The sequence below is a fragment of the Artibeus jamaicensis genome, unplaced genomic scaffold, assembly GCF_021234435.1.
Source record: "Artibeus jamaicensis isolate MK-2021 breed Jamaican fruit bat unplaced genomic scaffold, CSHL_Jam_final contig_471, whole genome shotgun sequence".
NCBI lineage: Eukaryota > Metazoa > Chordata > Mammalia > Chiroptera > Phyllostomidae > Artibeus > Artibeus jamaicensis.
In genome coordinates this window covers 1,117,966-1,145,526 of record NW_026521850.1, presented here as the reverse complement: position 1 = coordinate 1,145,526, position 27,561 = coordinate 1,117,966, and the positions used below count along the sequence as shown (strand labels likewise).

Sequence of the window (27,561 nt, the reverse complement as noted above, 5' to 3'; positions counted from 1 at the left end):
CCTGGGGGTGAAGGGCTTCTGTAGAGTCAGACCAGGGGACCCCTTCTTTTTACTTGGAGTTAAAATCAGGCCACACTTTGGTCACACAGAGAAGGAGTTCGGTGGTGACCACTGGGCACTGGGGCATCGTTATCGTAACCAAATCCATTCTGCTCGGCCCCTCCTTGCTCGCTGTGTGGCCAAGAGTGTAGCTACACTTAGAGGCTAAGGGAGGCAGCCACCTTCGCGTGCCGGGGATGCTCGGTCCCAGTTTCAAAGGAACGTGCTCAGATCGCAGCCTCACGGGCGCTGGGGCCCCACTTCCCTGCGAAGGAACCAGCGCTTCCTGGAGCGGGCGCTTCAGAGCTAGACCCAGGGCTGTGGGACCCCGCGGGGCGTGAGTGCAGACCCAGGGACAGGTACGCGGGCTCAGAGCTGCACAATTCCGGCAGCACATCCGCCAGGATCTAAACAGTCCCCAAATTTAAAGAGAAAAGACCGCGTCCCTTGGTCCCAGCGGGGACACTGACCGGAGCTGATTTAAAGGCCCCTGCAAGCACATCTGGGCTGCGGACTGGCTGCTCACCTCTCCCACCCGGCTGTCCTTCCCCTGCTCTCTCTCTCCTTCTGTGGAATTTCTATTAAGGTGCCGTCTTTTCTCCTGGGCTGGGGACAAGGTGGAAGGTCTGGGAGGAGGGTGTCAGGAGCCCGCGCTGGGAGTCGGTCCAGCCCCATTGGGTCTGACGTGTCCCCTGCAGGCTGGAGCCCAGCAGCACCTGCCCCCTCCGGTCACCGAGAGGACGAAGGGGGACCACAGGGCCTGATACCGAGCCGCGTGCCCCGGGCGCACGAAGCCCATGGTGAGTGACGTTCATCAGGAGAGACGCGCCTGGTGGGAATGGGTGCTGCACACGGTTAATTAACGAGTCAAGCACAGCCACCAGTCCCTGAGGAAACAGGGCAGGGGACGTTTAATTGTCTTGCTCAGAAGGGACGGAGGGGCTCCAGACAGCGGGGACCCGCTCGGCGGGCCCCGTACGAGGGAAGAGGTGCTGCCCGGTTTGTCCTGAGGAAACTCTCCAGGGTCTGAGGACCAGAGTGACCTGGGGACTGGGCAGGGGCAGCCCGGCCACAGGCTGCATGTGGGTGTCTGCGGGGGGCTGGTGAGCACCCAGCAGCCTGGCCTCAGTGTTCTCGGCTTCAGAATGGGCAACATGACAGTTTCCTCGACCAGGGTCTGTCTAGTTTCCCGGGAACTCCAGGGTCCGTAAGGGGAACGGAGCGGGTGAGATTCTTTACGAGTTCCAGCTCAAAGCCTTTCGCATTCCAGATCTTTCCCAGGCCAGCGAGCGTCCCTGTGGCTGCAGCCTCCTCCGCAGTGTCTGTGGGACAGGGGTCCCTCTCTGTGCCCAGGGTCACCCTTTCTGGTGAAAGGATGCCCCTGGTGCCCAAATCTGCTTCCCTTTAACCTCTGGGAACTGGCCCCAGCCCTGGACTTTGTGTCCCGCGGAAAGGTCTGCTGCCTTCCCCGTGGGTGTCCCCACTGATCCCAAGCCAGCCCCTCCTCTGCGAGCTCCGTGGCGGCTTGTCAAGAGATGGGGTGAACGGGGAGCGCAGCCAGTTCCCTGCAGTGAGCCCCCTCGGGTGCCAGCCGCCGGGCGTCGCTGGCTTGCCTCAGACCAGGCTGTGCTGTGGTCCGTTTGGAAGATGAGAACCCGAAACTTGCCCGGTGAGGGCCTTGACCCAAGGTCGCGCTGTGGATAAGCAGCCACAGCCACAGCCACAGCCCGACACCAAATCCCAGCGCTGTGCCACCGGGAGCAGGCAAAGAGCAACCGGAGCCCCGCAGGGCAAGGGCGCGGAGCGGCACCCCCAGGCCGGTCGTGCTGCCTCGCCCGGAGCGAGTGTCTCGTCAGCACCAAGGACAGCTCCAGGGCCGCTCCCGCAGCCCCCGACGGCGGCGCGCGCGAGGCCCGCGGCGCGCGTTCCCGGGCCGGCTCGGGCGCGCGCCTCCCCGCCAGCGCGCGCCCCGCGCCGGGACTGAGCTAGAACCGCGCGCGTGCGGCTCGCAGGGAGCCAGCCGGGGAGTCTGGAGCCGGGTCCACCGCCGGGGCTGGCAGGAGGCTCCCGCCTGGGCACGCAGTCGTCACCCGCGGGCCTCCGGGCCCTCGCTCGAGCCCGCCGCGCCAGCCCGGCCCCAGCAGGCGCCGCCACAGTGGCCTGGGCGTGAGCGGCCGCTACTAGCTGCGCGCTGCCCGCTACCCGCTGCCCGGGACAGACGCCGGGCCGCCCCGTCACGTGCACCCAAGTCCTCGGCTGGCCGGCCGGGGCAGCACCGTGCCCATGGTTCAAGGTAAGGGCCTGGCGGGTGCGCGGGGCATGGGGGCAGAATCTGCAGGCGCGGGTTGCCCCAAATCAGTGTCTACCTCCTCTGGAGAGCCCAGGGCAACCTGCTCCAACACCGCCGTGGACAACAGCGTCGTATGTCCCACCTCTGGCCCTTCTCCAAGTGCGTCTCTGTCCAGGAAGCTGTGGACAGCGACCAAGATGGGCAGCGAGGGTCTGAGGAAAAGGATCGGACACCCACTGTGCCAAGGGACCCCTTATCTTTCTTGTGGCCTGGGTGTGAGGGAAACTGGGAAGGGAAAGTGTCCCCAAGGAGCCGGACCCCCCTCCTCTCTGCTGCCAGGACAGGAAACCTTTCATTCTCAGAGACTTGCCTTCTGCCAGACACCGTGGGTGGGGGGGGACTGGATCTGCGTAATTGCCTGTTCAGTCCACCCAATGTCCGTGAGGGCGGGGGCGTTGGCCCTACTGGACAGACGAGGAAACTGAGGCTCAGGCAAGTTTGGCCACTCGTCCAAGGTCACACAGTGCACAAGCGGCAGAGCTGGCCTTACGCACAGCGCCCCGCGTGCCACCTCCCACCCCCATGTGACCGTTTGAAACCTCAGCTTAAATCAGGGGGGCACCAGACTGTCCTTTGGTTCTTCCCACAAGGCATGAAAGGACTCTCCCGACACCTAAGAGTCCAGGACAGGTGTCCCTCTGCACCCAGCTCTGCCATCTCCAGGTCCTGCAGCCCCGAGGCCCGGGACCCTGTGGGCGCAGGGTCCTGCTGCCGTGGGCCTCCTGGCTACAGGACTCGACTCCCCCGGGGCAAGTTCACTGACCGTTCTGGAGGGTGACAGGGTGTTCCGGGGGCCTTGGCCCCCACATTTGCCCCTCGGTGTTCCCCAGGAAGTCGGAGCTCAGGAAACCTGAGGGGCCGCCCTGCCAGCCTGCCCCCCTACCCTGAGCGTTCCCAGGCACCACGAGAGCCCCCAGCCCCCAGAAAGTTCGGACTTTCCAGGGGAGCACAGGAGCCCGTCTGCCCATGCTCCCCTCTTCCCTCGGCATTGAGGGTGCAGCCTGGGGAGACCGGGGCTCTTCTCACCCAGGCAGGGGTGCAGGCACCTCTGGGCCCGAGCAGGAGTGGCCCTCCCCCCTGCACTCGGCTGCGTGCTCCCTAAAGCACTCGGGCACTGGGACTGGTGAGAACCCGGCTCCCTCCTGAGGCTGGGCCCACTCGGCAGGGGTTCACTGAGCACCTGAGTCCTGAATGAGGGCGGCCCCGTGCCCTGGGCGCTGATGACCTCCCGTCCCTGCAGCCACGGAGTTTCCAGCAGGGCCGACTGGCCCGGGTTCACTGGGAAAGCTTAGAGACAGCCTCCCGAAGGGCCTGGGGCTCTGGGGCCCTGAGGCCAGTGGGGGTGAGTAGGGTGGGGGCTCTGGGAGCAGCCGCTGGCCCCCCTGGAGCTCGCCGACCTGCTGCTCAGAGCACTGCCCCCGGGTGTCACAGCCTCTCCGCTTGGTCTGTCACCGAGGAGGGGACGGCGTCGAGTCCCCAGACACACGCGGCTAAAGCCAGCACGATCCGGGGACGTGAGCAGGGTACACGGGGAAGACGTGGGCACGGCTGGAGCAGCCGAGACCCAGCCCAGTTCTCTTCACCACTCCCAGCAACCGTGGACAGGTCCCTGTCCCAGCGGCGGCCCCCGCTGGACCTACGCCCTGAATCTCGCGGGCAGAGCTGCGGTGTGGGGGCCGTGCACAGGGCTGAGAAGTCCAGGGCAGCCCAGAGTCCAAGCCCCCAGCCTTCCCCTCCCACTTCCCACTTCCCACTTCCCACTCAGGCCATTGCCCAGTCTTGCACTTTGGGGAGCTGCCTCTCGGTCACTGGTGCTGGTTCTGGGAGAGCCACACGGCTCAGCCCCCCCGCAGGTTTCAGGCCCCAGGATCCACCCCCGCGGAGCGGCCTGTGGGGTTGCGCCCCGGCGGCCTGCTCCACAGAGACCCCGCGAGACCTCACAGGGGAGGGACCGGGGAGCTGGTGGAGCGCGGGAGAGATTGATCGCGTCTCAGGAAATACAGCTGAGTCGACTGTCCGGGCGGGAGGCAGGCGGAGGGGCAGCCGGCCCTTGTTCTGTCCTCACAGCCTCGGCCCTGGCACCGTCTCCCCAGCGTGGCCGGTTGGCATCTGTGTCAGTGAAGAGGCAGTTCATGGTGGGGAGAGAGTGGGTGCCGGGCTCCCTGGGGCGACGGCTCCTCCTGCAAACACGGGGTGCCTCTGCCCCCAACCCGCCAGCACAGGGCAGCAACGGAGGAGCCCGCGTGGGGTGGAGCACCCGCCTAGCTCAGTGGCCCCCTCTGAGGCCTCCCGGCAGGGGCTTCTCGGCCTGGCATCCTGGTGCGGGGCTTCCCCATGGGGACTCTGTCCCTTTGGATTCGCTCCGCGGGGCACTCGTCAAGCACGGCATCGCCAGCGCCTCTCCCGCTGCACAGCAGGGAGGCTCCTGGTGCGGGTGGGCTTGTCTCTTTGTGCGAAGCCCTTTGTTCCCGCTGGGATCAGGTCCCTCCCTGCACAGGCGTCAGATGGCGGCTGCCTGGGGGCGCCGACGCTGCAGGGGCTCCTGGGGACTGGCTGGCTTGTCCTGGGTGAGGGCGGGCTACTCAGGAGCCCCGAACTCAGGCTGAGCTTGGGGTCCAAGCCAGTGATACTGCTTTTCAGCTGTGGGACCCCGGGCCTTTGGCTCCTGGTCTGTGAAAGGGGGACAGTAACTCCTGCCCCCCCCGGGACTCAGGAGTGCGGGGCGGTCACACCGGGCACCCCCTCAGAGGGTCGACAGGAACCCAGGCTGCAGCCAGGAGGGCCGCTCGGAGAGGCTGAGGCGGGCGCAGAGAGGTCGGGGAGAGGCCACTGCCACCCGGCCAGAAGGGACGCACACCTTGGAGGCCCGGACGGGGGTGGGAAGTGGGCTGGCGCTACTGAACGCCCAGTCAGGAGATGGGGCCTGGCCTGGGGCTGACCGGACGCACACCCTGCTTCTCGGACATGGGGGAGCCCAGGCGGACGCCCGACCCGGCCCGACACAGGGGGCCCAGCTGGCGAGTAAGCAGTGGGGACGCAGCCCCAGAGGGCGGAGGCTGTCAGGATGCTTTCCGCTCCAGCAGCAGCCACGGGCCAGAAGTCTGGCCTCGAGTGGCTGGAGTGGCTGCCCGTCCTCTGGGCCCCCCCCGCCCCGGCCCTCCTGGGGCTGTGAGCAGGCTCTGGTGCGGGCCGGCCACAGCCTGGGACACTAGAGCAAGCCAGGCCCCCAGGGCCGTGGCCTGGGCTGCCACCTCCCCCGGCTGCTGGGCACCGCTCACAGGGTGGCCGAGTGCATGAGAGCCCCACCTTCGGGGCTGTCCAGAGCCCCATCTGGGTCAAGCTCTGTGTTCCTACAGAGGTTACTTAGCCTTTCTGGGCCTTGGGTTTTTCGTTCCTAAAATGACAATAATAGCATCCAAGCTGGCTGTGCCAGCTTCCGCCTCAGCGGCTGACCGGGGCGGGGGTCCAGGTGCCAGGGGACCCTGGAACAGCCTCTCACAGGTGCCGTCAGGGCTGGTGCGCACAGTGGCCGAGTTGCACATCGGCCTGGAGGCTGCCGCTGACCGGCAGGTGCCCCACGCGGAGGGACCACCTTCCTCTCCGTGCTCCCCAACCAGGTCCATGGCTTCCACCTGTGCAGCGGTGGCAAAGGAGGCCTCTCCTGGGTGCCATTCCGGGGCTCGCTTGCCTGGTGGCCGGCCTGGGTCAGGCCTGGGTCAGGCCCGGGGTCCCCGGAGTGCAGTCCTCTCTCTTTTTAGTGTTATCGTTATTTGCTGTATGTAGTTTGTAAGGGTGAGTCTGGAGCAGGGCTACCCCCGGTGTGAGCTGCGGGCCAGCTGTGCGGGTGCCCGGGGAACTGGCTGGACATGCAGGGTCCCAGGCCCCGGCCAGACCTTTGGCTTTGACGAGCTCCCAGCGAACTCCTGGGCCCGGGTGGTCTGAGACACACAGTCCAGAAAACCGTCCGGACGCCGAAACAGAGTTGGTCCGCCTGCTGCAGTCTCGAGAGGGGGGCTCCTTCGTCCTTCTGTCCTTTTCATGCTGGTTATACTTTTAACCCCTATACGTGACATTTTAATATCTCATAGGGTTTTTAAATAAAATAAGCACATGCATGTTGCTAAAGAAAAGCCAAGCAACCCAGCTCTGTGTGTTTTCACCAAGCGGAGCCCGGGTTTCCCGCTGGACCTGCCCCCACCCCCATGCTCAGTACAAGCACCCCACGCTTTTGTGGGGCCCTCACCTGTCCCCCTGCCTGGCACCACTGGACGGTCTCTCCGCAGACTTACACACGAGTCACCTGGACCCATGTAAGTGCACAGGTGTGGGGGTCCTGCCCCGTGTCACCTGCACTATGTCGCTAGCAGAGATCTGTTGGATGGCCTGGTCCCCACTGGGAAGGCCGGGGTGGGGGAGGTGAGGACAGTTCTGGGGGGGGGGTGTGCAGGGCAGGCGATGTCCGGGTTCGGAAGGAGACGGAAATGGAGTCGGGCCCTGAGTGCGGAGCAGGCAGGAGCAGGCTTCAGGAGCCCTCTGCCAGCCTCACACGGGTGCCTCGGTCCCCCAGGGCTGCAGACAGGCGAGGGGCCCCCCGAGGAGCCTGGCCCGCCCACTGGCCCTGCCCCGACTCGCCAGCAGGGACAAGTGAGACTCTGGCGCTGAGCGAACCGACAGCTGAGAGCATTGCCCGTTTATCTGAGACACCCGTCCGACTGTCATCCCCTTGCAGTCTCGGAAGTGCCACCCTGGCGTCCCTGCTTCCAAATTCTCGCCCTCACCTTGGCCTCCCCCTGACGCATTCGGGAGCTTCCCTAAGACAAAACCTAGACACCCTTTCTGCTGGTTCAAAGGCAAGTGCCTGGTCCAGACCCCTGTTCTTGGTACGGGGGTGGGGGGTCCCCCCCACCGCCCATGGCTCCGGGAGCCCAGCAGACCCACCCACTGAGGGAGGGACCGGCACCCACAGCCAGAACCCACACGTGACCCCCGTCGGGGCCCCCCAGCCCTGACGCCCTGCAGACGGGCTGGGAAGGAGGGCGGTGGGAAAGGTCCGAGGTTGGGCCAGGAAGTGGCGTCCCCTCATCCACATCGTGGGCCGGCGTGTCTGGGGTTTGCCTGCACTTCGAGGTCGGCGGAGACACTCCCGGCGTCGAGGCCCCGTGCGCACCCGCTTACAGAATTAAAAATAAAGCAGACTTTAATTTTACCTCCGAGGAACTTCCCACGTGCGAGTTCCCTCTGGTTGCCAAACGGATTCCCATTTCAGAAGGACCCAGAGAAACGGTTTTGCCACGCGGTCCTGAGTAATCACTCCGAGCCGGATTTTGTCCCCGCGGGGCTGTGTCTTGTTTTCCGCTGCTCGCCCTTTCCTTTCTGGGAGCAGCTGTGTCGGTGAACTTGAGACTTGAGAGCAGGGGAGGGAGAGCAAGCAGGAGGCACAGCCGGGGGGCGGGGGGCAGCAGGGGGCAGGCAGGTTAGGGGGGCTCCAGCTGCAGCCTTTTGGAGGCGTGAGGACCCCACGGCTCGGCCAACCCCGGTGTGGCCGCCCCCCAGTGGGTGAGCGGAGGCCTGTGGTTTGACCACGTTTCCGGGTTCACACACACGGGGTGGCTGTCGCCTCCCTCAGGGTGGTGGTGAGGACACGTCGTCAGCCACCGAAGACCCGGACACCTGGCAGGAACAGGACACAGGGAACCTGGGCCGCTGGAGGTCCGTGCCCGGTGGAGGCAGCTGGAACCAGAGCCCCCACCCCGTCACTGGCCTCTCTCCCCGGGCTCACATGGGCGTTCTGGAACACTCCGAGGCCCTTCGTCCCCGCGGTCAGCCCGCTCCCCTCTCCCTCTGCCCGAAAGACGCCCCCGTGAGTGCCCTTCAGGGAACAGTCCCTGGCCCACCTCACCTCCCTGGAGGTCAGCCCCGCGCCACGCTCTTGGCCCTTCCCACTGGCCTCCATCTGCTGCCCGACACAGAGCCCCACGCAGGCAGGGGCACCCGGCGGGTGTCTGCGGGAAGTCTCCATGCCCTCCTGAGAGCCAGCCTCTCCTGCCAGGGGCTGCAGTGGCCACCCCCTGGACAGGACACCCGCAGTCACAGCCACAAATGACATCTCTCCCGCAGGGAGGAAGGGGCTCAGAGGAGGAGGGCAGGAGCGGCAGGGTCTACGCAGCGCGGTGTGTGGCCGTCATTCCCGGCGGGTGGCTCCGGGCCTGGTGGGGCTAAGGGGGCCGGGGCACAGCTCACGGCCGGGTCTCAGGGGCTCGCCCTGCCGTTTCCATCTGTAGGGACATCAGTTCCGGGAGGGTCACTTGCTCTCCAGGAGGGGCCCTTTCAACAGCACTCACTCGAAAATGGCGCCGCCTCATTTTTTAAAGTATATTCTGTTGATGACGCTGTTACAGTTGTCCCATGTTCCCCCTTTGCCCCCTCCACCCGGGACCCCCTTTCCCTCCAGCAGTCCCCCCACTTAGCTCCTGTCCGGGGGTTGTGCGTGTAAGTTCTTAGGCTTGTCCCTTTCCTGCACTGTTCTTAAACCCCTCCCCCGTCTATTTTGTGCCCACCGTCTATGCCCCTCGTTCTCTGTCCCTTTTCCCCCTTCTCCTCCCTCCCCCTCCCTGCCGATAACCCCCCCGCCCAATGATCTCCATTTCTGTGATTCTGCTCCTGTTATGGTTGTTTGCTTTGTTTGTTTTTGGTGTTGTTTAAGGTTCAGTTGTTGATAGTTGTGCATTTGTTATCATTTTACTGTTCATATTTTTTTAATCTTTTTTCTTATATAATTTCCCTTTAATATTTCCTATAAGAAGGGTTTGGTGATGATGAACTCCTTGAACTTGACCTTATCTAAGAAGCGCTTTATCTGCCCTTCCATTCTAAATGAAAGCTTTGCTGGATGGAGTCATCTTGGATGTAGGTCCTTGCCTTTCATGACCTGGAATACTTCTCCCCGGCCCCTTCTCCACTGCAGGGTTTTTTTTTTTTTCTTGAGAAATCAGCTGGTAGGCGCACCTGTTACGTAGTAAGAGGCGGAGCCTTAGGTACTCGCCAGGGCGGTGGCCCGGTGTCCCGGTGTCCGAGAGGGAACAGTGCCGTGTGCTCAGCTCTCCCCCAGCTTTAGGTCACCTCCCCCACTGCCCACAGAGGACTGGGCCCCTCTGGTGCTGGTTCCTGGGTGGGCGGCCTGTGTATGTTCTGGGACCCCGTGGGTCTCTCTAACGGACTCTCCTGTGAGGCTGGGAGTCTCTCCCACCACCGCAGCCTCCACAGATTTTCACAGCCAGCAGTTTGGAGACTTTATTTTCCCGCTGAGACCCTGGGTTGTGAGTCTGTCTCCCTCCTCCTGGTTCACCCACCTGTGAGTGTGGGACCGCCCGCTCCGCCGGCTGCCGCCGCCTCGCCGCGGGTCCTGTCCGCCCGGCTGCCCATCTCCGTCCCTCCTGCTGGTCTGGATGAGTGTTTCTTCTTTAACTCCTTGGTTCCTTACAGTTCAATTTTTTGGCAGTTTTGCTTGCTCTTTGTTTTTAAATTGGTTGTTGTGTTTCTTTCGGTTGTGGGAGGAGGCACAGTGTGTCTCCCTACGCCTCCATCTTGGCAGAAGTTTAATGTTTTTAAAAAGGAAAGTGGATGTAAAACAGCCTCAGGCGGCAGTGTGACTGAGGCCTGGTCCCCCAGAGATGGCAGGGTGGCTGCGTTTGCCCCCAGAAGTCGGCGGTGTGGATGCTGACCGGCTGCAGGGGCGCCTGGCAGAAAGCCGAGGCGTGGGAAGAGGGCCCGGGCCAGTGGGCAGCCCGGGGTGGCCGACCCCATCAACCGTGTCGGCTGCATCGGGGACGAGGGGCCAGGGGGAGGCCGGCCCGGGATGCACAGCTGCCCTCGGAGGGCTCCGGGCCCCGGACGGCGTGCGCACGGGCCCCGGCATCCTCCTCCTCAGGGTCCTCGTGGCTTGTCCTTGGGAGGGAGCTCGGGCCGACCCCTGGGAAGGCGAGGGAGCCTGACGCCAGGCCCGGAGCCGGACGCAGCGCCACCCTGCTGCCGTCCCGGGGGGCAGCTGGCGACCTGGCCGCTCCGGTGGTCTGGAATGAACGCTATTTCAAGAGGAAGCGCTTGGTGGCTGTTTACTGAGCAGGTGGTCAGGCTGTTTCCATCTAAGAGAAAGCTTTCGGGGGGAGCCCTAGATTCTCAGCATCCATTGTTCAGATTTCTGCTTCTCTAAAACTCCCAAGTGCTTAGATTCCGGGAGTCCAGGGTCCCCCCGCCTTTGGTGGCCCGTCCTCCTCAGGGTCCGGGGGTCCCCCCCCCGCCCCTCCTTCAGCCCCCACTACAGACCCACCTGGAACCGCAGAGCAGAAGCTGGGCCTGTTTCAAACAAGCTGCCCCGATCTCGAAGGTGGGGTCTGGGGGTGGGTGCCAGCCCCCTGTGGGGGGCATCTGAGCTTAAAGGGGGGGCAGAGGCAGCCCGTACCTCTCCCCTGGCTGCCGGACCGACAGCCCGTCTTCTCGGAACAGCCAGGCTGCATGGCTCAGCCCTGCGCCTGCTCATCTGCTCCTCATTCGCCACATACAACACACACACACATACAGACACATGCACATGGACTGGCATACGTGCTCACACGCATGCACATGCACACACAGCTGGGGGAGGGGGCCGCCTGCGCCCAGCAGGGCAGAGCCGGCCCAGCCCCTCCATCCACCTGGGCCAGCCGCAGCCAGGGCTGGAATGTGAGAGGTTCCGGTCTGTGCTGGGCCAGCAGGGGGGCCTGGGAACTGGGCAGGTGACCAGCAGCCCGGGTTTCCCTTGTGCCGACCTGCTGCTCCCTGGGTGGCCCTCAGTGCCCACCTGTGAATGAGGGTGAGGACCCTGCCTTCCTAACTTCTGGGCTGCCCACTCGGGGAGATGCTGTTCCAGAAAACTCCGTCTACGCTAGAGAGCTACTGGCTAGAAGCATCCCGGCATTATGCCAAACGGCCATGGAAATCAGTCCTGGGGTCCACGGGGAGAGACCGCCGACAGTTCCCGCCCCCTCCGCCCCTCCCTCCCTTTTTCCGGTCCAGCAGCCAGGCCCCCGGTGTCTGCCCTGTGTTGTCCAAGTGCCCCAGTCAGTTGGCTGAAGGGGAGCCCACCTCCTTCCCCAGCACAGGCAGCGTTCAGCTGTGGCCATGGAAACCGCCTGTTCCCTTGTGAACAGCTAAATTATATGGTTTTCTCCCAAATGTTTTATTTATTTATTTATTCATTTATTCACTTATTCATTCATTTATTTATTTTAGAGAAGGGGAAAGAGGAGAAAAAGGAGAGAAACATCAGTGTGTGGTTGCCTCTCATCCACCCCCCACCCGGGGACCTGGCCCACAACCCGAGCCTGTGCCCTGACTGGGAATCGAACAGGTGACCCTTCGGTTCTCAGGCTGGTGCTCAACTCACTGAGCCGCACCAGCCAGGACTCTGTTCATGTTACATTGTTTCCGTTCGCTGTCTTTAAGCTCATTTACCTTTCCCTCTGCCATATCTGATTTGATGTCAATTCTATCCAGTGTATTTCATCTTAGACATTGTAGCTTTTTTGTCTCTAGAAGCTGGTTTGGTTCTTTGTAACGTCCTCTGTGCCTCTCCTCAGTTTTCCCTCGAAGGTTCCGAACGTGTGGCCCGCAGCCATAGCCACTTCGATGTCCTTGTCTCTTAGTCTGTCGCTGAGCCCTTCTGGATTCGCGGAGATTGGCTGACCTTTCTCTCCGTACGGAGTGCGTCCCGGCTTTCCTGCAGGGAGCGCCAGGGAGCTCTGTGCGGGGTGCCAGACGGCGCGCGTCACACCTGCTGGGGCTGGACCCCTGCCCGTGCGTGGGCGCTCCTAGCACGGCTGCCTAGACTCTGCCGCGGCGGCTCTTCCTCTGACCTCGGGTAGACGCGATGCCCATTGGTCTAGAAAGCATTTCAGGAGGGACGGGGCCCCAGGCTGCAGCAGGTGGGGGGACAGGCCCCACGAAGGCTGTCCAGGCGCAGACGGACCCGCAGTGCAGCCCTCGGCTCCCGCCCCCGGAGCCCATCTTGCTCTGCCCGCCTCTGGGCCTTCCCACGTGCTGTCTCCTCTCCGGGCTGCTCTTTCCCGTCGTCACCCCTTGTCATTTGTGTGTCAACGCCCGGGCCACCATCCCGGGGCTGCCTCTGCTGGCTGCCCCCCCACCCCAAGCAGCCCGTCAGCTCCCTCCGTCCGTACACACCCCCCGTGTCCCCCACTAGTCCGGAAACCACAAAGGTGGGAACCGGGATGCAGCGGAGGCTGGGCGAGGGTCTGCTGTTGACTGGGGCCCGGGAGGACTGCTCTGGGAGTTCAGGGGACTTCAGCAGGCAGAGCCGGGAGGGGGGTGCAGGTCCGTACGTGTCACCGGCGAGGGCCCAGAGGCAGAACGAGGCCCCGACTGGTCGGAAGGCCCGGGAGCGCACCCTTGGCCAGATCCATCTGAGGAGCGTTGCTGGGCAGTAAACACGAGGCAGGCGTCAGGGACGAGCGTGGAGGGCCCTGAGCCCCGGACGCTGGGGACCCGGACCAGGGGCGTGCTCGGAGCAGGGCCCCAGAGCGGTGCTCCAGTGGGGTCTAGGGAGGGGTCGGCGCGTGGGCAGGAAAACATGCACAGCGCAGTCTGCATGGAACGGTCGTGTTCTGTTCAAAGATAATTATACTTCCACCTGTTGGTGAACTCCCAGAAACGCCCCAGGCCTCCAGCCCAGCCCACCTTTTACGTACCGTGCCCCACTCATTCCCTCCGAGGCTCCCACTGAGCACCCTGGGCTGGGGGCCCAGGGCCAGGGGGGCATGGGAAGGGCCTCACCCCGAAGCCCGCTCCCTCCCCATCCAGGTGCCCCCGGGGTCAGAGTCCAGCCCTGCATGGACCTCCGACCTCCGATCTCCTCCCTGCATGGCTGCCGGGCCTTAAGTGACACAGGACGGCTGTGTCCTGTCTCCCCAGGTTCCACACGCTCCTCTCGGCCGGGCCAGAGCCCATTCGGGCTTTGCCAGATGCCGTTAGCAGTTCAGCGAACCTGGGCTGTGATCCGTGGTGGTGGTCGTGGTGGTGGCAGCGGCGCTGGTGGGCCACGGCCGGATGCCCCCTCACAGTGCCTCCGTTTCCGGTGCTGGTGCGGAGAGTCTCATGAGGGTCAATGAACCGCTGGTCGGGGGAGGGTGTTGAAGATAGCAGCTTCAGGTCAAGTGGCCGACAGGTCTTCGATCCTTCTCTTCAGGGGGAGAAAAGCCATCGCTCTGTGAAGGGGAGCCGGAGGTGGGGGGCACGGGTGCAGATGCCTCTCCTCCCTGCCCACCTCCAGGGCCAGGTCAGGGAGAGCCAGCCAAATGAACCCCAGCTCGACTCCATCTGCCCCTGTTTGGGGCCCCTTCGGGCCCCTTATGTTGCACTGACCCCTGGTGATGGGAGGCCAGCAGAACACGGCACCCCAGGGTCCTGCCTTCATGGGGCTTACAGTCCCCTGGGGTCCCGGATGCAAGTGGGGGGTAGAAAACAGAAAACAAGACATGGGCTTTGGGGTGGCACACCCATGTCTGCCCCTGCCCCCCGCGCCGGCCCTGCTTCCTCGTCTGTGATTGAGGAAGTGGGTGAGGGGGTGTGGCACCCCGCCCGGCCCAGACGGGGGTGCTCAGCACAGGAGCATGTGCTTACTGCCACCGAGAGGCCCCGGGGCGCCCCCAGGGTGTGTCAGGGAGGTGGTGACCTGTCCAGATGTCAGCTCAGGGGGGGGGCAGAGCGAGAAGCCCCCGTCCTGGAGCTGGTGGGTGGTGATTCGGGCTCTGGCCCGAGGGCTCCGTGTGTTGTGGCTGTGACGAACAAATTCACGCAGACTGCAGAGTCCTGTGGAGAAAAAGGGACAGCATGGCCACTCTGTAAGTGAGAGAGAGGGCCCCTGCCTGGACAGGCTTTTGTTGTTCGCTGTAGGTGGTTACTTTTTACAGATAACAAAGGAAAGAATGTTGCTAGTTACTTCAAAGAGAAGAATGTTGCAGACCAAGGGGAGAAGTGGTTGAACTGGTTACACTCCATACTTGGGAGGTTTAGCTCAGATTTTAGGAAGTAACTTCAAAGATACACAGTAAACATTTTCTGCCTCAATTCAGGATGAGGGAGCTTTAGCAAAAGCAAGTCTCATAGTAGCCTAGGTATAGTGCAGGCCTGATTCCCCACAGGAAAACTGATCCGTGGGCTCAGGTCCTCTGTGCCGACTCACTCCCCACTGGTTTTCTGAGTCAGCGGTTGGGCTACATTTGCCACTACCAGCAGGTAGGTTCCCTACAGGGCAGCCTCCGTGTGGGGAGCCAACTTCTCACCCATGGCAATCGAGAGACTGCTGGACACGCCCATTTGTTTCAGACCATGGGGCAGTCAGACAGGGGTAGGGGGCTGCTGGGGTTTCAAGGGCTGATACTGGGGGCTCAGCATCCACAAGCCAGGTGCCTCGCCCTCCTTCTACCCCCTTTTTTCTACTTTCTTCTTCCCGCCCCTTCCCCCACCACCTTGGGGTCCGCAGAAGCAGGTCAGGGGCACTGGCTGTTGCCTAGGCCTCACTCTGCAGTAGACGTCTGGGGTCTTCATCAATAAGTCTCCTTCTCTGGAGGATGGGCACCACTGCCCATGGGCACAGTGAGGGGGCACCAACCTGCTCCCAGCCTTCCAGACCACCGAGCCCACCCCCACTGCACCAGGGACCCAGCGTGCGTGACCAGAGGCCTTGGTGCACCCGAGCGTCTCCTCCCTGGGCAAGCAGAGGTGGGGCTCTAGGCTCGAGGGGGGCAGGGGCAACAGGCTTCCACCGTGAAGCAGGCTCCGAGGACCAGGGCCCTCCCAGGTGCCGGCCGCTGCTCTGGAGGGCCAGGGAGACCCCAGGTGGCTTCGGAACAAGTCCTTAACAGAAGCCAGGAGGGGCTTCCTCCTGCCCCTCCCAGATGTTCCTGAGGTTGGGGACAGTCACTGCCTGGGCACCGTGCCCGAGGGCACGGGAAGGCCACCCAGCTGGTGGTACCTCCTGTCCTGGCAGTGCAGGAGCTGAACGCCCACTCCGCCCAGTCCCGTGCCCTCGGTGTAGGTCCCCCAGGCCCTGGGGTCTGCCCTAAAACCTCTCCTCTGGGCCCACACGGCCTCATGCTTTGCGGCTCCAGACGCATCACAAGGGCCTGGCCGGGGCTCAAAGACGGGCGCCTGCTGACTGAGCTTCTGCTTGCTGGGCCAGCTACCTCCCTCTCCTCGCCTCAGTGTACCCCAGAACACAGCACTAGGGTGACTGTGCAGAGACGTCCGTGAGCCCCGCTTCCCACATGGCCTGGGGAGTGTGTGTGTGTGTGGCCCAGTTGGCAGCTGCCTGTCCCCCAGCCTGTGCGACACCCCTGGGGGAGTCGGGGCAAAGTGCAGCGCCAGGCACACGGCGGTGGCTGCCACTGCTCCTTTGTGCCCTGATGTCATCAGACTGGGGTCCACAGAGAGGAGCTGCCCTGCCTCCCGCCCCTCCCCCAGCCCTGCCGGGGCCCAGCCAGAAGTCCCATCCCCTTGCACCAGCTCAGCAGCCCCGTGGTCCCTTCATTCGTGGCAGGCGCCCCCTGCTCCCCGGGGCTGGAGCAGTGGGGCACTGGCAAGGCCCTGCTCTCGGTGGCGGGGGTGTGGGCAGAGCTTCTGGAAATCCAGGAAATGAACGGCAGAAGGAAGGCATGGCCCCTCTGTGCTTTCTGACCCCAGACCCGTGGAGCAGGTTGTCTCGGCATCCAGGCCCAGAGCGGGCCAGCCCAGGGCCCCCGGGCACCCACCGGCCTGCGTTCGCCGGGCTGAGCCGGGCTGGGCTGTGGAGGAGCCTGGAGGCAGACACCCCAGGAGCTGGCGGGACCTGCCCCTCGGGGCCCCCAGGCCCCACTCCCGCCCACCTCCGCCCTCCGCCAGGCTCTGGATAATGTCGAGACCAGCGCAGCTGAGCACTTCCCGTCTGCTTATTGCCGAGCACGAGAATCTGGGAGCCCGCGGAGCGTGAAATGAGGAACAAATGTGGAGCAGGTCTAGACAGGAACTCCGCGCGGCCTCACTCCCGCAGCCGCGGGGCCTGGGCTCCCAGGCAGCAGGACCAGGCAGACGTGCCTGTGGAGGAGGAGGCGCTGGTGCCCCACGCGCGCCGGGCACACACACACCGTGGGGGCGGGGCAGGCGGCCGGGGTGGGGGGTGGGGGGGCAGCGACCCTGGGCCAGGAAGGCCCCCCGCCTCGGTTTCCCCATCCGGAAACCAGTGTCGTTGGAAGGGCTGCTTGTGAAGTAAGCGCACTTCAGGGGCCTGCTCTGCCCTCAGGCCCGGCGTCTGTTTCACTGGACACCCCGTGTCCTGGGGCCCGTAGGGTCGGAGGTCGCCTGGCCAGCCACGCACAGGGCTCGGCTTCTTCCTGGCGTCCCCGGTGGTCGTGGTGGGTGGGCAGGGCCATCGCTAAGCATTACTGTGCCCCCTGCATCGAGGAGGAGGGTGGGGGTAGTGGGTTGCAGAGACCCCTCCTCGAGTCCTTCAGGGCAGGGAGGGTGGGCGGAACTTGAGGAGCAGGAAGTACAAGCAGGCCCCGGGGTCCACATGGCCGCCCTGCGCGGTCTTCTGCCAGGGGAGGGGGCTCCGCGGGGGGGCAGGTGGGGGGCTGGCGTCTGGCCCTGCTGCCAGGTGCTTCCTGCTGCCGCCCGCTTTGGTCCTCAGGCACGGCAGACAACTGGCTCCGCTGCAGAGGCCCCGGGCTATCGGGAAGGGACTGCTACCAGCCGGGCCCCTTCACAGGGTTGGGGGTGGGGTGCACAGAGGGGCCCCTGTCTCACACCACATCCCTGTAAATTCGTGGGTGGGGCCAGGAAAGCAAAGGGATTTACAATGTTTTAAAACTGCCTGTGGTCCCAGGGGACCCATTAGCAATGCAGCAAGATACCCGCCAAAGTGTGGCCGGCTTGGTGGGCGGCCCCTGGCAGACGGGTCACTGGGCTGCCGCATCTCCCTGCCCCCCAGCACTGGCCTCCCCCCACAGCCCCTCCTGCCGATCCCAGCCCAGCCAGACGGGCAGCCAACCTGCAGGACAGCTCAGAGCCACCTCCTCCAGGAAGCCCCCTGCAGTCCTTCCCGCGCCAGACCACCCTCTCCAGCTCTGAGTCTCCAAGCCCTGGGCTGGGCCCCCGCACCCGGCGTCACTGGGTGAGCCTGGCTTCCCTCTGAGCTCCCGGGCAAGCGTGCACCCCATGTCTGCAGCCCCTCCCCTCTCGGCCCCACCCCGGGGTGCCTTCTCCATTCATCGCCCAAGTCGGCAGCGCTTCACATTTTCGATTCCCGAACTCCGCCTCAGCCTCAATCACTCAGGCGCTTCGTGGGCAGGGCTGGATGAAGGCACAAACCTGGGTCCCCTGGGTCTTGAGCCCACAGGGGTGGGCTGTCCCAGCCCCTCCATACCCATGTTACAGGGAAGAAACCCGAGGCCCAGGGAGAGGCCTCTGACCCGGAGGCACCAGCGAGCGTAGGACAGGATGTTCCCCCACCTCTCAGTCCCCTCTGGCCAGACACAGGCCCTTCGGGGCTGTCACTGCAGTGTCCAGCTGGGCAGAGTCCCCAGGCACTGGCAGGGGGTCTGAAGGGCCGGCACGGGCATCTGGGTCTGGGCCCTGGGGACAGTGACCACTGGCATACAAAGCCACGAGGAAGCTGCCCTCCCCACTGTCTGCACCGCCCCCACTTTCCCTGGACCCCACTCGCAGCTGCCAGACCCGGTCTCTCGGGCACTGGGGCTTCAAGATTCTGCGATGTGCTTTGGAGGAGTGCTGGAAGTCTTCCTGGAGGAGGGGGTGTGTTCTGGGCCCCGAGGGAAGGCAGGGTAGGTCCCGGGGAGGCAGAGGGCAGGGCATGGGGAGGGGGCTGCGGCAAGGGCAGAGGGGTGGGGGCCATGCTGCTCTCAGGGGCCGTTTGAGTTGAGTCTGGACCGCCGTCGGGCTGGGTACAGGCCTGGGCCTGCACCGTGTCGCTGCCCCTGCGCAGGTGTGTGTCTGCGGAGCCAGGCTGAGATGCTCCGGCCGGACGGCCCAGGCATCGGAGCCGGGAGCCAGCCACGGCCGGGGACAGCGCTGGGCGCCCTCCCCAGAGCCAGGGCGAGGGGCCCTCTGCTCCTCAGGCCTGGGTGGGGGAGGAGGCCACGCGGCCAGCGAGGCTGCTCCCAGCACCCTTGGTGGTGGTCCCTCTCAGTAGGGAGCAGACACTCCTGTCACCTGCTCTTCTTGTCACTGACGAGGGGGCAGCCGGGAGGCAGAGAAGCCCCGTTCCTGCAGCCGGGGGAGCCAGAGCCCCACGGCCCCTGGAGTCCAGCTGGGGTGTCAGGCCGGCACGGTGCCCCGGCGCAGACTTGAGTCCCCGTGTGACCTCTGACTCCCACTGAGCTCGGGGAGGCCCCTCGTCGGTGAGGAGGGACTGTCATCCTCGTGGAGCATAAGGAGCAGGAACAGGCTTGAGGAGACGTAGCCGCACTGCAGGTTCGGGGAGGGGAGCGGGACCCTGTGAGTCAGGCCCGAGACAGCCTGGCTGTCCCAGGGTGCCTGCGTCCGGCCTCTCTCCCTCCCGGCCGGCTCCTCTGGCCTGAGCGCCCGCGTCTGCGCCCGCGGTCCAGTGGCCAGCAAGGCCTGGCCGAGTCCCAGCCTGGGGCGCACGTCCACTCCGACCTCAGGAAGCTGGGACAGGACACGCGAGGTACGCCGGCCTGGCACCCTGAAACCCGTCGGCTGCCGCAGTGTGTCCCCACAGAGAGTCAGAGTATGGGACACCCAGCAGGGGCCTGGGGCTCCGCGGTTGGGGGCCCCCCCTGCCCCACAACGGGATGGTCACAGCGGATCTGGCCCAGACGCCGACCCTGCGACCCTGGACTTCCTGGGGGCGGGATCAGGGTGCAGCTCCCGCCTCAGTTTGCTCATCTTCAAAAGAGGGGCCCCCGCCCCGTGGGGTCGGTGTGGGGTCTCAGAGAGGGGACCTGCCTAACAAGCGTTAGGAGGTGGGGACACAGAGCCCCTCGGGGCCTGGGGGGCCTGGACTCCCCGTGGCTGGCAGTGGCCGTGCGTGGCTCTCCGTGGGAATGGGGACCATCCGTGGGGTTGGCTACCCCGACCAGGTACTGGGTTTGGCTGGCCCCTGGGTGTGGTCCCGCCCTTCTCTGAGCCTCAGTCTCCTCACCTGCAAAGTCGGGTCCCCGTGCAGGCTCTGCCCGGTTCTGTCTCCCTCAGCTGCCCTGACAACTAGGGAGGGGAGCCTGGGGGTCATCTTGCCGCCTGCCCCCCTGCCACTCCAGAGTAAGGCCGAGGTGCCCCGAACCCCCCAGGATGGGTGGGGGTGAGGGCCAGCGCCCAGCCCCCTGCCGGCGGCCGCCGGCCCAGCTCTGCCGCAGCGTGGAGCACGAGATGCATCTGGACAGCAGGCCCGGCCCCCACCCAGCGTCCCCCCACTGGCCGCCTCCTCTGCACCCCCGCCCCCTGATCGGCCCGAGCCGGCCTGCACCCCCGGCGGGCCCTCGGGCCAGCTGGCCTCAGCTGGCCTCAGCTGCCCCAGGGGCCAGGGCGGGTCAGAGTGGCCGGCCAGGCGCCCAGGAATGCGGGGGTCTCGGCTGCCGCTCCGTCAGGCTCTGCGGCCTGGCCTGTGTCTGCCGGACGCGGGCCCCGCCGGCCAGGCTGTCTGGGTCGGCCTGTCCACACCTCTGTCTGAACCCGGAGCTGTCTGTGCGTCTGTGTCTGGATCTGTCTGTCTGTCGGAGGTCGGGGCTCCCCACCCAGCTTCACCTCTGACGCACAGCGTTGCCTGGGCAACACCTTCCTGTCTGATTGCGTCTGTGCGTCCCTGTGTCTGCACACCGGCCAGGTCATCCCGCCCACAGCGCTCCCTCCCAGGCCCAAAGGCTCAGCTGGGACACCGCCCCCCCTACGCCCCGCAGGCCCCCGGCAGCCCCGCCCTCTGCCCAGCCAGACCCGGAGTCTGAGTGCAAACCCTGACTGTCAGTCACTCTCACACATTCCTGGGAGAGGGGCCGTCGGCCCGGACTCCAGTGAGCCTTTGGCTGATCAAAACCTTTGGAGACGTGCTTGCCGCAGAGCTCTCCCCGCACGTTCCTGCGTTGGAAGGAGTGGGAGGCACGTGGCGGCCCACTGTGGCCGCGGGCGCGGCGCCCCTCCACGCGATGCCGCTGTGGGAAGGAGCTGGGGGCTCCGTTGCGGCTCTGCAGGGACCCCGGGGACATCCGAGCGTCGGGGAAATGTGGTCGCTCTGGGGACAGACCACTCGGTGAGGCAAGGGGGAAGGAAATCTGTATTTGCCTAGATTTTCAGAAAGAAGCAATGGAAGGACCTCCCCACAATGGAGGACGATCACCCTCTGCACCATGCGGGGGGGGGGCAGAGGGGGCAGCGAGACCCCTCAGAGTGCACCTGGTTTTATGCTCTTGACTTTGGAACAAATGATTTCTGCACCTAAAATTCACATGCAAACCTATTTTTAAAAAGATAACCCTAACCAGTCCTGGCTGGTGTGACTCAGCAGACTGAGTGCTGGCCTGAGAACCAAAGGGTCGCGGGTTCGATTCCCAGTCAGGGCACGTGCCTGGGTTACAGGCCAGGTCCCCAGTAGGGGGCGCATGAGAGGCAACCACACGCCCATGTTTCTCTTTCTCTCTTTCTCCCTCCCTTCCCCTCTGCCTAAAAATAAATAAGTAAAACCTTAAAAAATAATAACATTAATTGGAATAAAAGAACAGAAGTGTCAGGTTAGTGGGGAAACAAGCAACTCTAAAACAGCTTTCCACTCCAACCCCACAGGGATGAGAACAACAGCCTGCAAAAGTGCAAGTGGGCACCACGTTGCGTTCGGCAGACTCGGCGGGGAGAATGCTGGCGGCGTTACTTCTAATTATCGGGTGTAACGGAAAACACAAGTAACGGAGGGGCGTCATCGGGGAAGATCATCACTGCACCAGCGACACAGACACCAAACCCCAACCAGGAGAAACCCTACAGTCTCTCGTCCGAGGTGGAGCTAGCAGCATGACACGTTTTAGTTTTGTCTTCCTAAAAAATAAAAACTCCCCCGCTCCGTTCCCTGGAAACACCCAGAATGGACGGACACCCCAGGGCAGTGGGCACCCCAGGCCTAGACTGAGCGCTCTGCAGACCATCTGACAGACCCCGGGGTCACCGACAGGCGACCAGAAGGGCGCCCGGGGCGTCCCGGGCCTGAGGGCAGAGCGCCCTGAAAGGTGAGTGGTTCCGAAGAAAAGCAACACAGCAGCCCCCTCGGAGGGGCCTCCCACCCCACAGTGCCCTCGGGACCAGCTGAAGGCCCCAAGGACAGGGAGGGCCACAGCCCTGTCTGAAGGTCGGGAGGTCACGTGACACTGTCAAACACCCTCGCACCTCGGGGGCTCCCGCATCTCCCCCCCCCAGACTGCAGTTTTGGGTGACCGCCTCGACCAGAGGGAAAGTTCTCGAGAGAAGGCTGGAGCCGAGGGAATGAACACACAGGAAATGGTAACGTTTGAAAAGCCACCGTTCGCCGCCGCTCAGGAAACAATGGCTCTGGGAAGGGCCCCCCCCCCCCCGCCCCCGGGACCGCTAACAGCTTTGGGTGGGAGGGCAGCGTCGCCACAGAGGACCGGTGCTGGCGGCGGCTGCACCCACGCGGCCCCATCTCAGCGGCGCCCCACGGGGACCGCAGCCGCTGGCCCCGAGGGTGACGGGGGTGGAAGCCAGCACAGAGGACAGAAAGGCAGTAGAGCGGCGTGTTCGTTCGAGCCACGCGCGAGGAAACCCAGCCTGCTCTGGCCCGCGGAAAACTCCCAGAGCGACGACCCACTTTCTTCCCCGAGCCGCGGGCGCACGGGGGCGGAGCACGGCGGGCAGCGGGCTGGAGTCGGAGGGGCCGACCGCGGCTGGTCCCGGAGCGGGCCAGCCAGCCGTGAAAAGTCATTTTGGAGATGATTGCCGAGAGCTAAACACAGACCAGGCTGGGGGTTTGTTTGTTTTTGTTTGGGGGCGTCCCCATCTGTCATGTTGCGCACTCAAGGGCTTGAGTCAGCAGACAGACTCCGGGCCCCTCGTCGGCGCCCCCAGCAGAGGAGATGGGCCGGCCTCACGGAAGGCCACCGCCGCTGGTTTGTGGGAGGGGCTTGCTTCGTGAGCCAGGTGCCTTCGAAGGACGGTGAGCACCTCCGCGGCACCTCACCCTGCACCCTCCCAGCCAGGAGGCGTTAGGTCTTCAGCTGGTTTGTCAGCCCCGGGCTGGGTGGACCAACCTCCGTCTGACCAGAGGACAGCCGGAGGCAGCTTGTTCCTTCTCTCCACTTGTTTGCGGGACATTTTCCACTATAAAGAGTTCACGAAAGCCCCGACTGGTGTGGTTGAGTGGGCTGAGCGCCGGCCTGTGAACTAAACGGTTCCCAGTCAGGGCACAGGGTTGCAGGCCAGGTCTCCAGTAGGGGGCGCACGAGAGGCAACCACACACTGATGTTTCTCTCCCTTTCTCCCTCCCTTCCCCTCTCTAAAAATAAATACATAAGCTTAAAAAAAAAAAAAAGAGTTTGCAAAGAGCATGTCCCTCAACCTAGGAATCCCACTTCTAAGAACTTATCCTGGAAAAGTATTTGAGGTAGGTTCTGTAATTCAAGGGCTTCCCATTTCTTAGCTACAAAAAAGCCACTTTTAAAAACATAGGTGCTTACAACGCTGTGTTCTTTAATGTGGACAGTGTAACCGTGTAGACAGTGTAACCATCAGAAAGGGACTGGTCTAGTTTGGGAAGACGAGAAGCTCTGAGGCCGGCCACACACCCACGCGAGTCCACCCCACACCACCGCACCACACACTGAAAACCGGCATCCCACTGGCCGGTGCGGCTCAGTGGGTTCAGCATCATCCCGAAAGGCAAAGGGTCACTGGTTCGATTCCCAGTCAGGGCACAGGCCTGGGTTGCAGGTTTGGTTCCCAGCCAGAAATCGTGTGAGAGGCAACTGATCCCTTTCTCTCCCTCTCTTTCTCCCTTCCTTCCCCTCTCTCTAAAAATGAATCAATAAAATCGTAAAAAACCCAAAGAAACAAAAACCTAGCTCAGCCCTGGTTGGTGGGGCCCAGTGGATTGAGTGCCGGCCTGCGAACCAAAGGGTCACTGGTTGGATTCCCAGTCAGGGCACCTGCCTGGGTTGTGGGCCAGGTCGCCAGTAGGGGGCGCATGAGAGGCAACCACGCTCTGATGTGTCTCTCCATCCCTTCCCCTCTGTCTAAAAATAAATCATGGATCGAGCTGGGCTTGTGAACCAAATAGTTGCCACTTCGAAGAGGCAACCACACATTGCCATTTCTCTCCCTCCCCTCCCCTCTCTCTAAATAAATAAGTAAATAAATAAACTCTTTAAAATATAAAATAAAGATAACGTGGCTTTAAAAACGAGTCACGACGGCAGGTTCCGTGCCTCATGTGCCTGCCACACTGAGAATCGCACAGAAGAGGGAGCCGTTCTGTCCCATGGCCCGGTGGGGCTGCAAGTGCTGCTGCCCAAGGAAATTCGGGGCCGTGGGACGATAAGGACGACTGTCGGGTGCAGGAGCAGGAGCAGACCCCACTCTCCGCTGTCCGGGCCACTCTGAACACGGGTGAGCCCGCCCAGCCAGGCCGGAGGGCGCCATCCTCTGAGGGGTGCCCGACGCCCCTCCCGGGCGGGCCCGGCTGCGAGCAGTGGGGAACGACCCTGTGGGGTGTGTGTGTTGCAGGCTGTTGATGGAGGAGGGGGCGGATGACAGCGGGGACGGTGGTCATCACCGGGGGCATCTTGGCCACTGTGATTCTGCTCTGCATCATCGCGGTCCTGTGCTACTGCCGGCTGCAGGTACTGGGGGGCTGAGGGTGGGGAGCCCCCCAGAGGCCGGGGCCCAGGCGGGGACCCAGGCAGACCTGGAAGCAGCTGTAAAGCAGACGGCCCTTGCCCGACTCCCCCTGTGGGGCTCGGCGACCGTGCTGCCCAGGGCGTCCCCAGTGCTGGGGCACAGAGAGGGTCAGGGCCTCAGCCAAGGGCACACAGCCTTGGGCCCTGCTCCCCTTTCCCCACCCACACGCCAGGGCAGCCCAAGGGAGGGGGAAGCTACCTGCCAGTCGGGGCAGCACGGCCGGTGCCCAGGAACCACAGCGGGGCCAGGCTGCCCGGCTCCCCCATGCCTCAGTTTCCCCATCTGCACAGCGCCCGCTTCTGGTTGCCATGCAGACTTAGGAGGGAAGCCGTCATCACACGGTATTTCATGGGGCGCCCGCCTGGACGAGCTCCCCCCAGGGGGAGGCTGGCTGCGGGGACGGGGCGTCGGTGGGGAGTGGGTCTGCAGCCCTGCCCCCTCCCGCCCACAGTACTACTGCTGCAAGAAGGAGGAGCGGGAGGAGGACGAGGAGGAGCCTGACTTCGCTGTGCACGCTGGCCTGCCCCCGCTGCACTGCAACCGCAACCTGGTGCTGACCGACGGGCCCGCGCTCCGCCCGGCCGCCTCCGGCCAGCGGTCCCCGCAGCCCCGCGCCCTCTGCCGCAGCTGCTCCCACTGGGAGCCGCCCACCTTCTTCCTGCAGGAGCCCGAGGACCAGGGCGTGCCCAACGGTGGGGAGCGCGTGGCCTACCGGACCCTCAGCCAGGAGGACCTGGCGCTGCCGCCCGGGGCCTTTGGGGGCCTGCAGGTGCCCAACCCCAACCGCCTCTCCGCCATGCGGGAGGCCTTCTCCCGGAGCCGCAGCATCAGCACCGATGTCTGAGCCGCCCACCCCTCACCCCTCCACCCCCAACCCACCTCCCAGCAGGTCCCCACGCCATGGAGGGGTCCCCATGGCCCGCCAGCCTGGCCCCAGACCCGGACCTGGGCTTGGTCCCGCCTTCCTGGCACCCCTGTCCTGGCAGGGCCCAGCCCTCGGGGGGCTCCGGGGCCCACAGCATGGATAAGGCCAGGGCAGGCTGGCAGGGCCGGGGGTAGGGATGGCCGAGCTGGAGGAGAGGCGGGCGTGACGTGGCACAGGTGAGCACAGCCCCCCCAGGGGAGGACAGCGGGCGAGGCAGGGTCCCGGCGCCCGCCGCCATCATGCAGGTATAGTGGACGGTGGCCTCCACCTCAGCCCAGCCAGCTGGCCATCTCTGGCTGCATGGCCAGCCCTGTCCCTCCCTTCCTCCCTCAGCCTCAGGCAACCTACCTCTTCAAGGAAGGGGTGGCCACAGAGAGACTCGGGGCCCTGAGCCCTCCTTCCCTGGCGATTTCAGACCAACTGACCCTCCAACCAGAACAGCGGGCGGGGCTCTGTCCCCCCAACCCCACGCACACCCCCGGCTTCCAGGGCCAGCAGCCGAGACCCAGGTTGGGCTGACCTCTCTGCAGAGCCCCCTAGACAGGGCAGTTTCAGGGGTGGCTGGGCCTTGGGACGCCTAGGCCCCCCCCGGCCTTTGGGAGAAAGGGAGGAGAGGCCAGTTCTCAAGCACCTGCTTCAGGTGGACACTGAGAGGCGTCCCTCAGGCCCGTGCTGGTAGGCGGATGGTGCCGTGGACCAGCGGCCACTGGACCCACGATCCGCCCAAGACCTGGGGCGGGCCCTGCCGTTGCGGCTCAGCCTCCAGGCTGCTCTGGTCCCAGCGGAGAGTCCCAGCTTCTCTCCCTGTGCCTGCTTCCTGGAGGGGATTGGGGAGCAGGGAAGGACCCAGCCCTGCCCCCCACACCGCCCTGCTCCGTGTGAGGACCTCAGCTGAGCCCACTCTGCTCTGAGCCCCCAGCAGAGCCAGGGGCGCCCCGAGAGCCCATTCCCAGCTCCCTCTCTCTGACAGGGAAACGATGCCCCATGGCCACCCTGGAGAAGCGCCCCAGACCCGGGGCGCCCACCACGGGGAGCGCAGCCCCTCACCCCTGCAGAGGCGGTGGCCCCTCTCTCCAAAGCATGCCCCCCTCCCACCCTCTCCAGGGCCCTGTCTCTGGAATTCCAGGCAGGGTAGCCCCCGTCTGCCCGGGGAAGAGGCACCGAGCCCCCAGCCCCCTGCCCCTCCACAGGACAAACCTGTGAGGGCAAGGCTGTGGGCAGCCTGCGGGGTCTCACTGGAGAGCTGGGACGGCTGGACGGGGCGTGCGGAGCTACTGAAGACTTGCTCTTTCCAGCCGCCTTGACATGTTCCCTCTTCTTCCTCTCTGTTCCTGCCTCTGTGCTGACGCGCTTCCCGGAGCCCCCACGCCCCCTCCCTTGTGGAACCCACACGTCTGTCTCTGATGCATTAGCTTGGGGGTGGGGTGGGGGTGGGGGGCGAGGGCCCGGAGGTGGCACTTCCTGTGGCTGTTCTGTTGTCCTTCCCTCCGCTGGTCTCTGTCCTCTGTCGAAACAAACGAAGCGCCACCCGGGCGCGTGCTGGGCTGCGGGGAGCCACCCTCCCCCCAGAAAACCAGAGAGCCAATAAACTTGTCTTTGACACCCCTTGACGCTGTCTGCAGCCTGCCTGGGGTTCCGGGCCAGCAGCCCGAGCTCTCCCTGGAACTTTCTGGAAAGGGCTCTGGGCAGCCCAGAGCCAGGTGGAGCCCATCTTCTCCTGTCCAGCCCACGGGGTCAGGGCTCTGCCCAGAGGGGCAGCTGTGGCCAGCCTCCTTCAAGTTCGAGTTCCTCTGGGGGTCGGTGTCCTTCTTCAGAGAACAGGGGCCACTGGCCTGGGTTCTGAGCTCCTGGACAAGGGCTGTGGGTGACAGGCAGGGTCACCTGGGGCACGTGACCGCCATCTCTGCTGTAGAGTTGGCGGGAAGGAGGACAGAGGAGAAGAGGTGGGAGTGGGGAGGAGGAGGAGGAGCGGGGTCAAGGTCAGAACACAAGAGGGCGGGGGCACTGGATTACGGTGACCTTGAGCACACCACCCTGAACACTGCAGGGTGTCTCTGAGCCGGTCCCAGGTCAGGGTGGGCCGGCCCTGCATCCTGGGGAAGCAGACCCTGCCCCCTGCCCCCCTCCACCTGCCCCCAAAGGAGCCGCCCCGCGGCACCCTCAGCCTCGCGTGGCCTGGCTATTCTGCGGCGGGCGGACCCCTGGGTCCTCCCTTGGCTGCGGTGTCCACGTTTGTAGCATCCTGCACACCCCTCGGCTCTCTATCCAGGCTTCGTGCAGCCTGTTAGCGCTTCTC

The 27,561-nt window shown here is 64.5% G+C and overlaps 1 protein-coding gene across 1 annotated transcript; it reads left to right on the top strand.

Moving 5' to 3' along the window:
- Positions 1–2,254: 2,254 nt before the first annotated feature.
- Positions 2,255–26,370, top strand: FAM163B (family with sequence similarity 163 member B). The gene is made up of 3 exons (XM_037127624.2): positions 2,255–2,332; positions 24,167–24,282; positions 24,792–26,370. The coding sequence occupies exons 2-3, from the start codon at positions 24,190–24,192 to the stop codon at positions 25,182–25,184; spliced, it is 486 nt and encodes a 161-aa protein (XP_036983519.1). The 5' UTR covers positions 2,255–2,332; positions 24,167–24,189; the 3' UTR covers positions 25,185–26,370.
- The last annotated feature ends 1,191 nt before the right edge of the window (positions 26,371–27,561 follow it).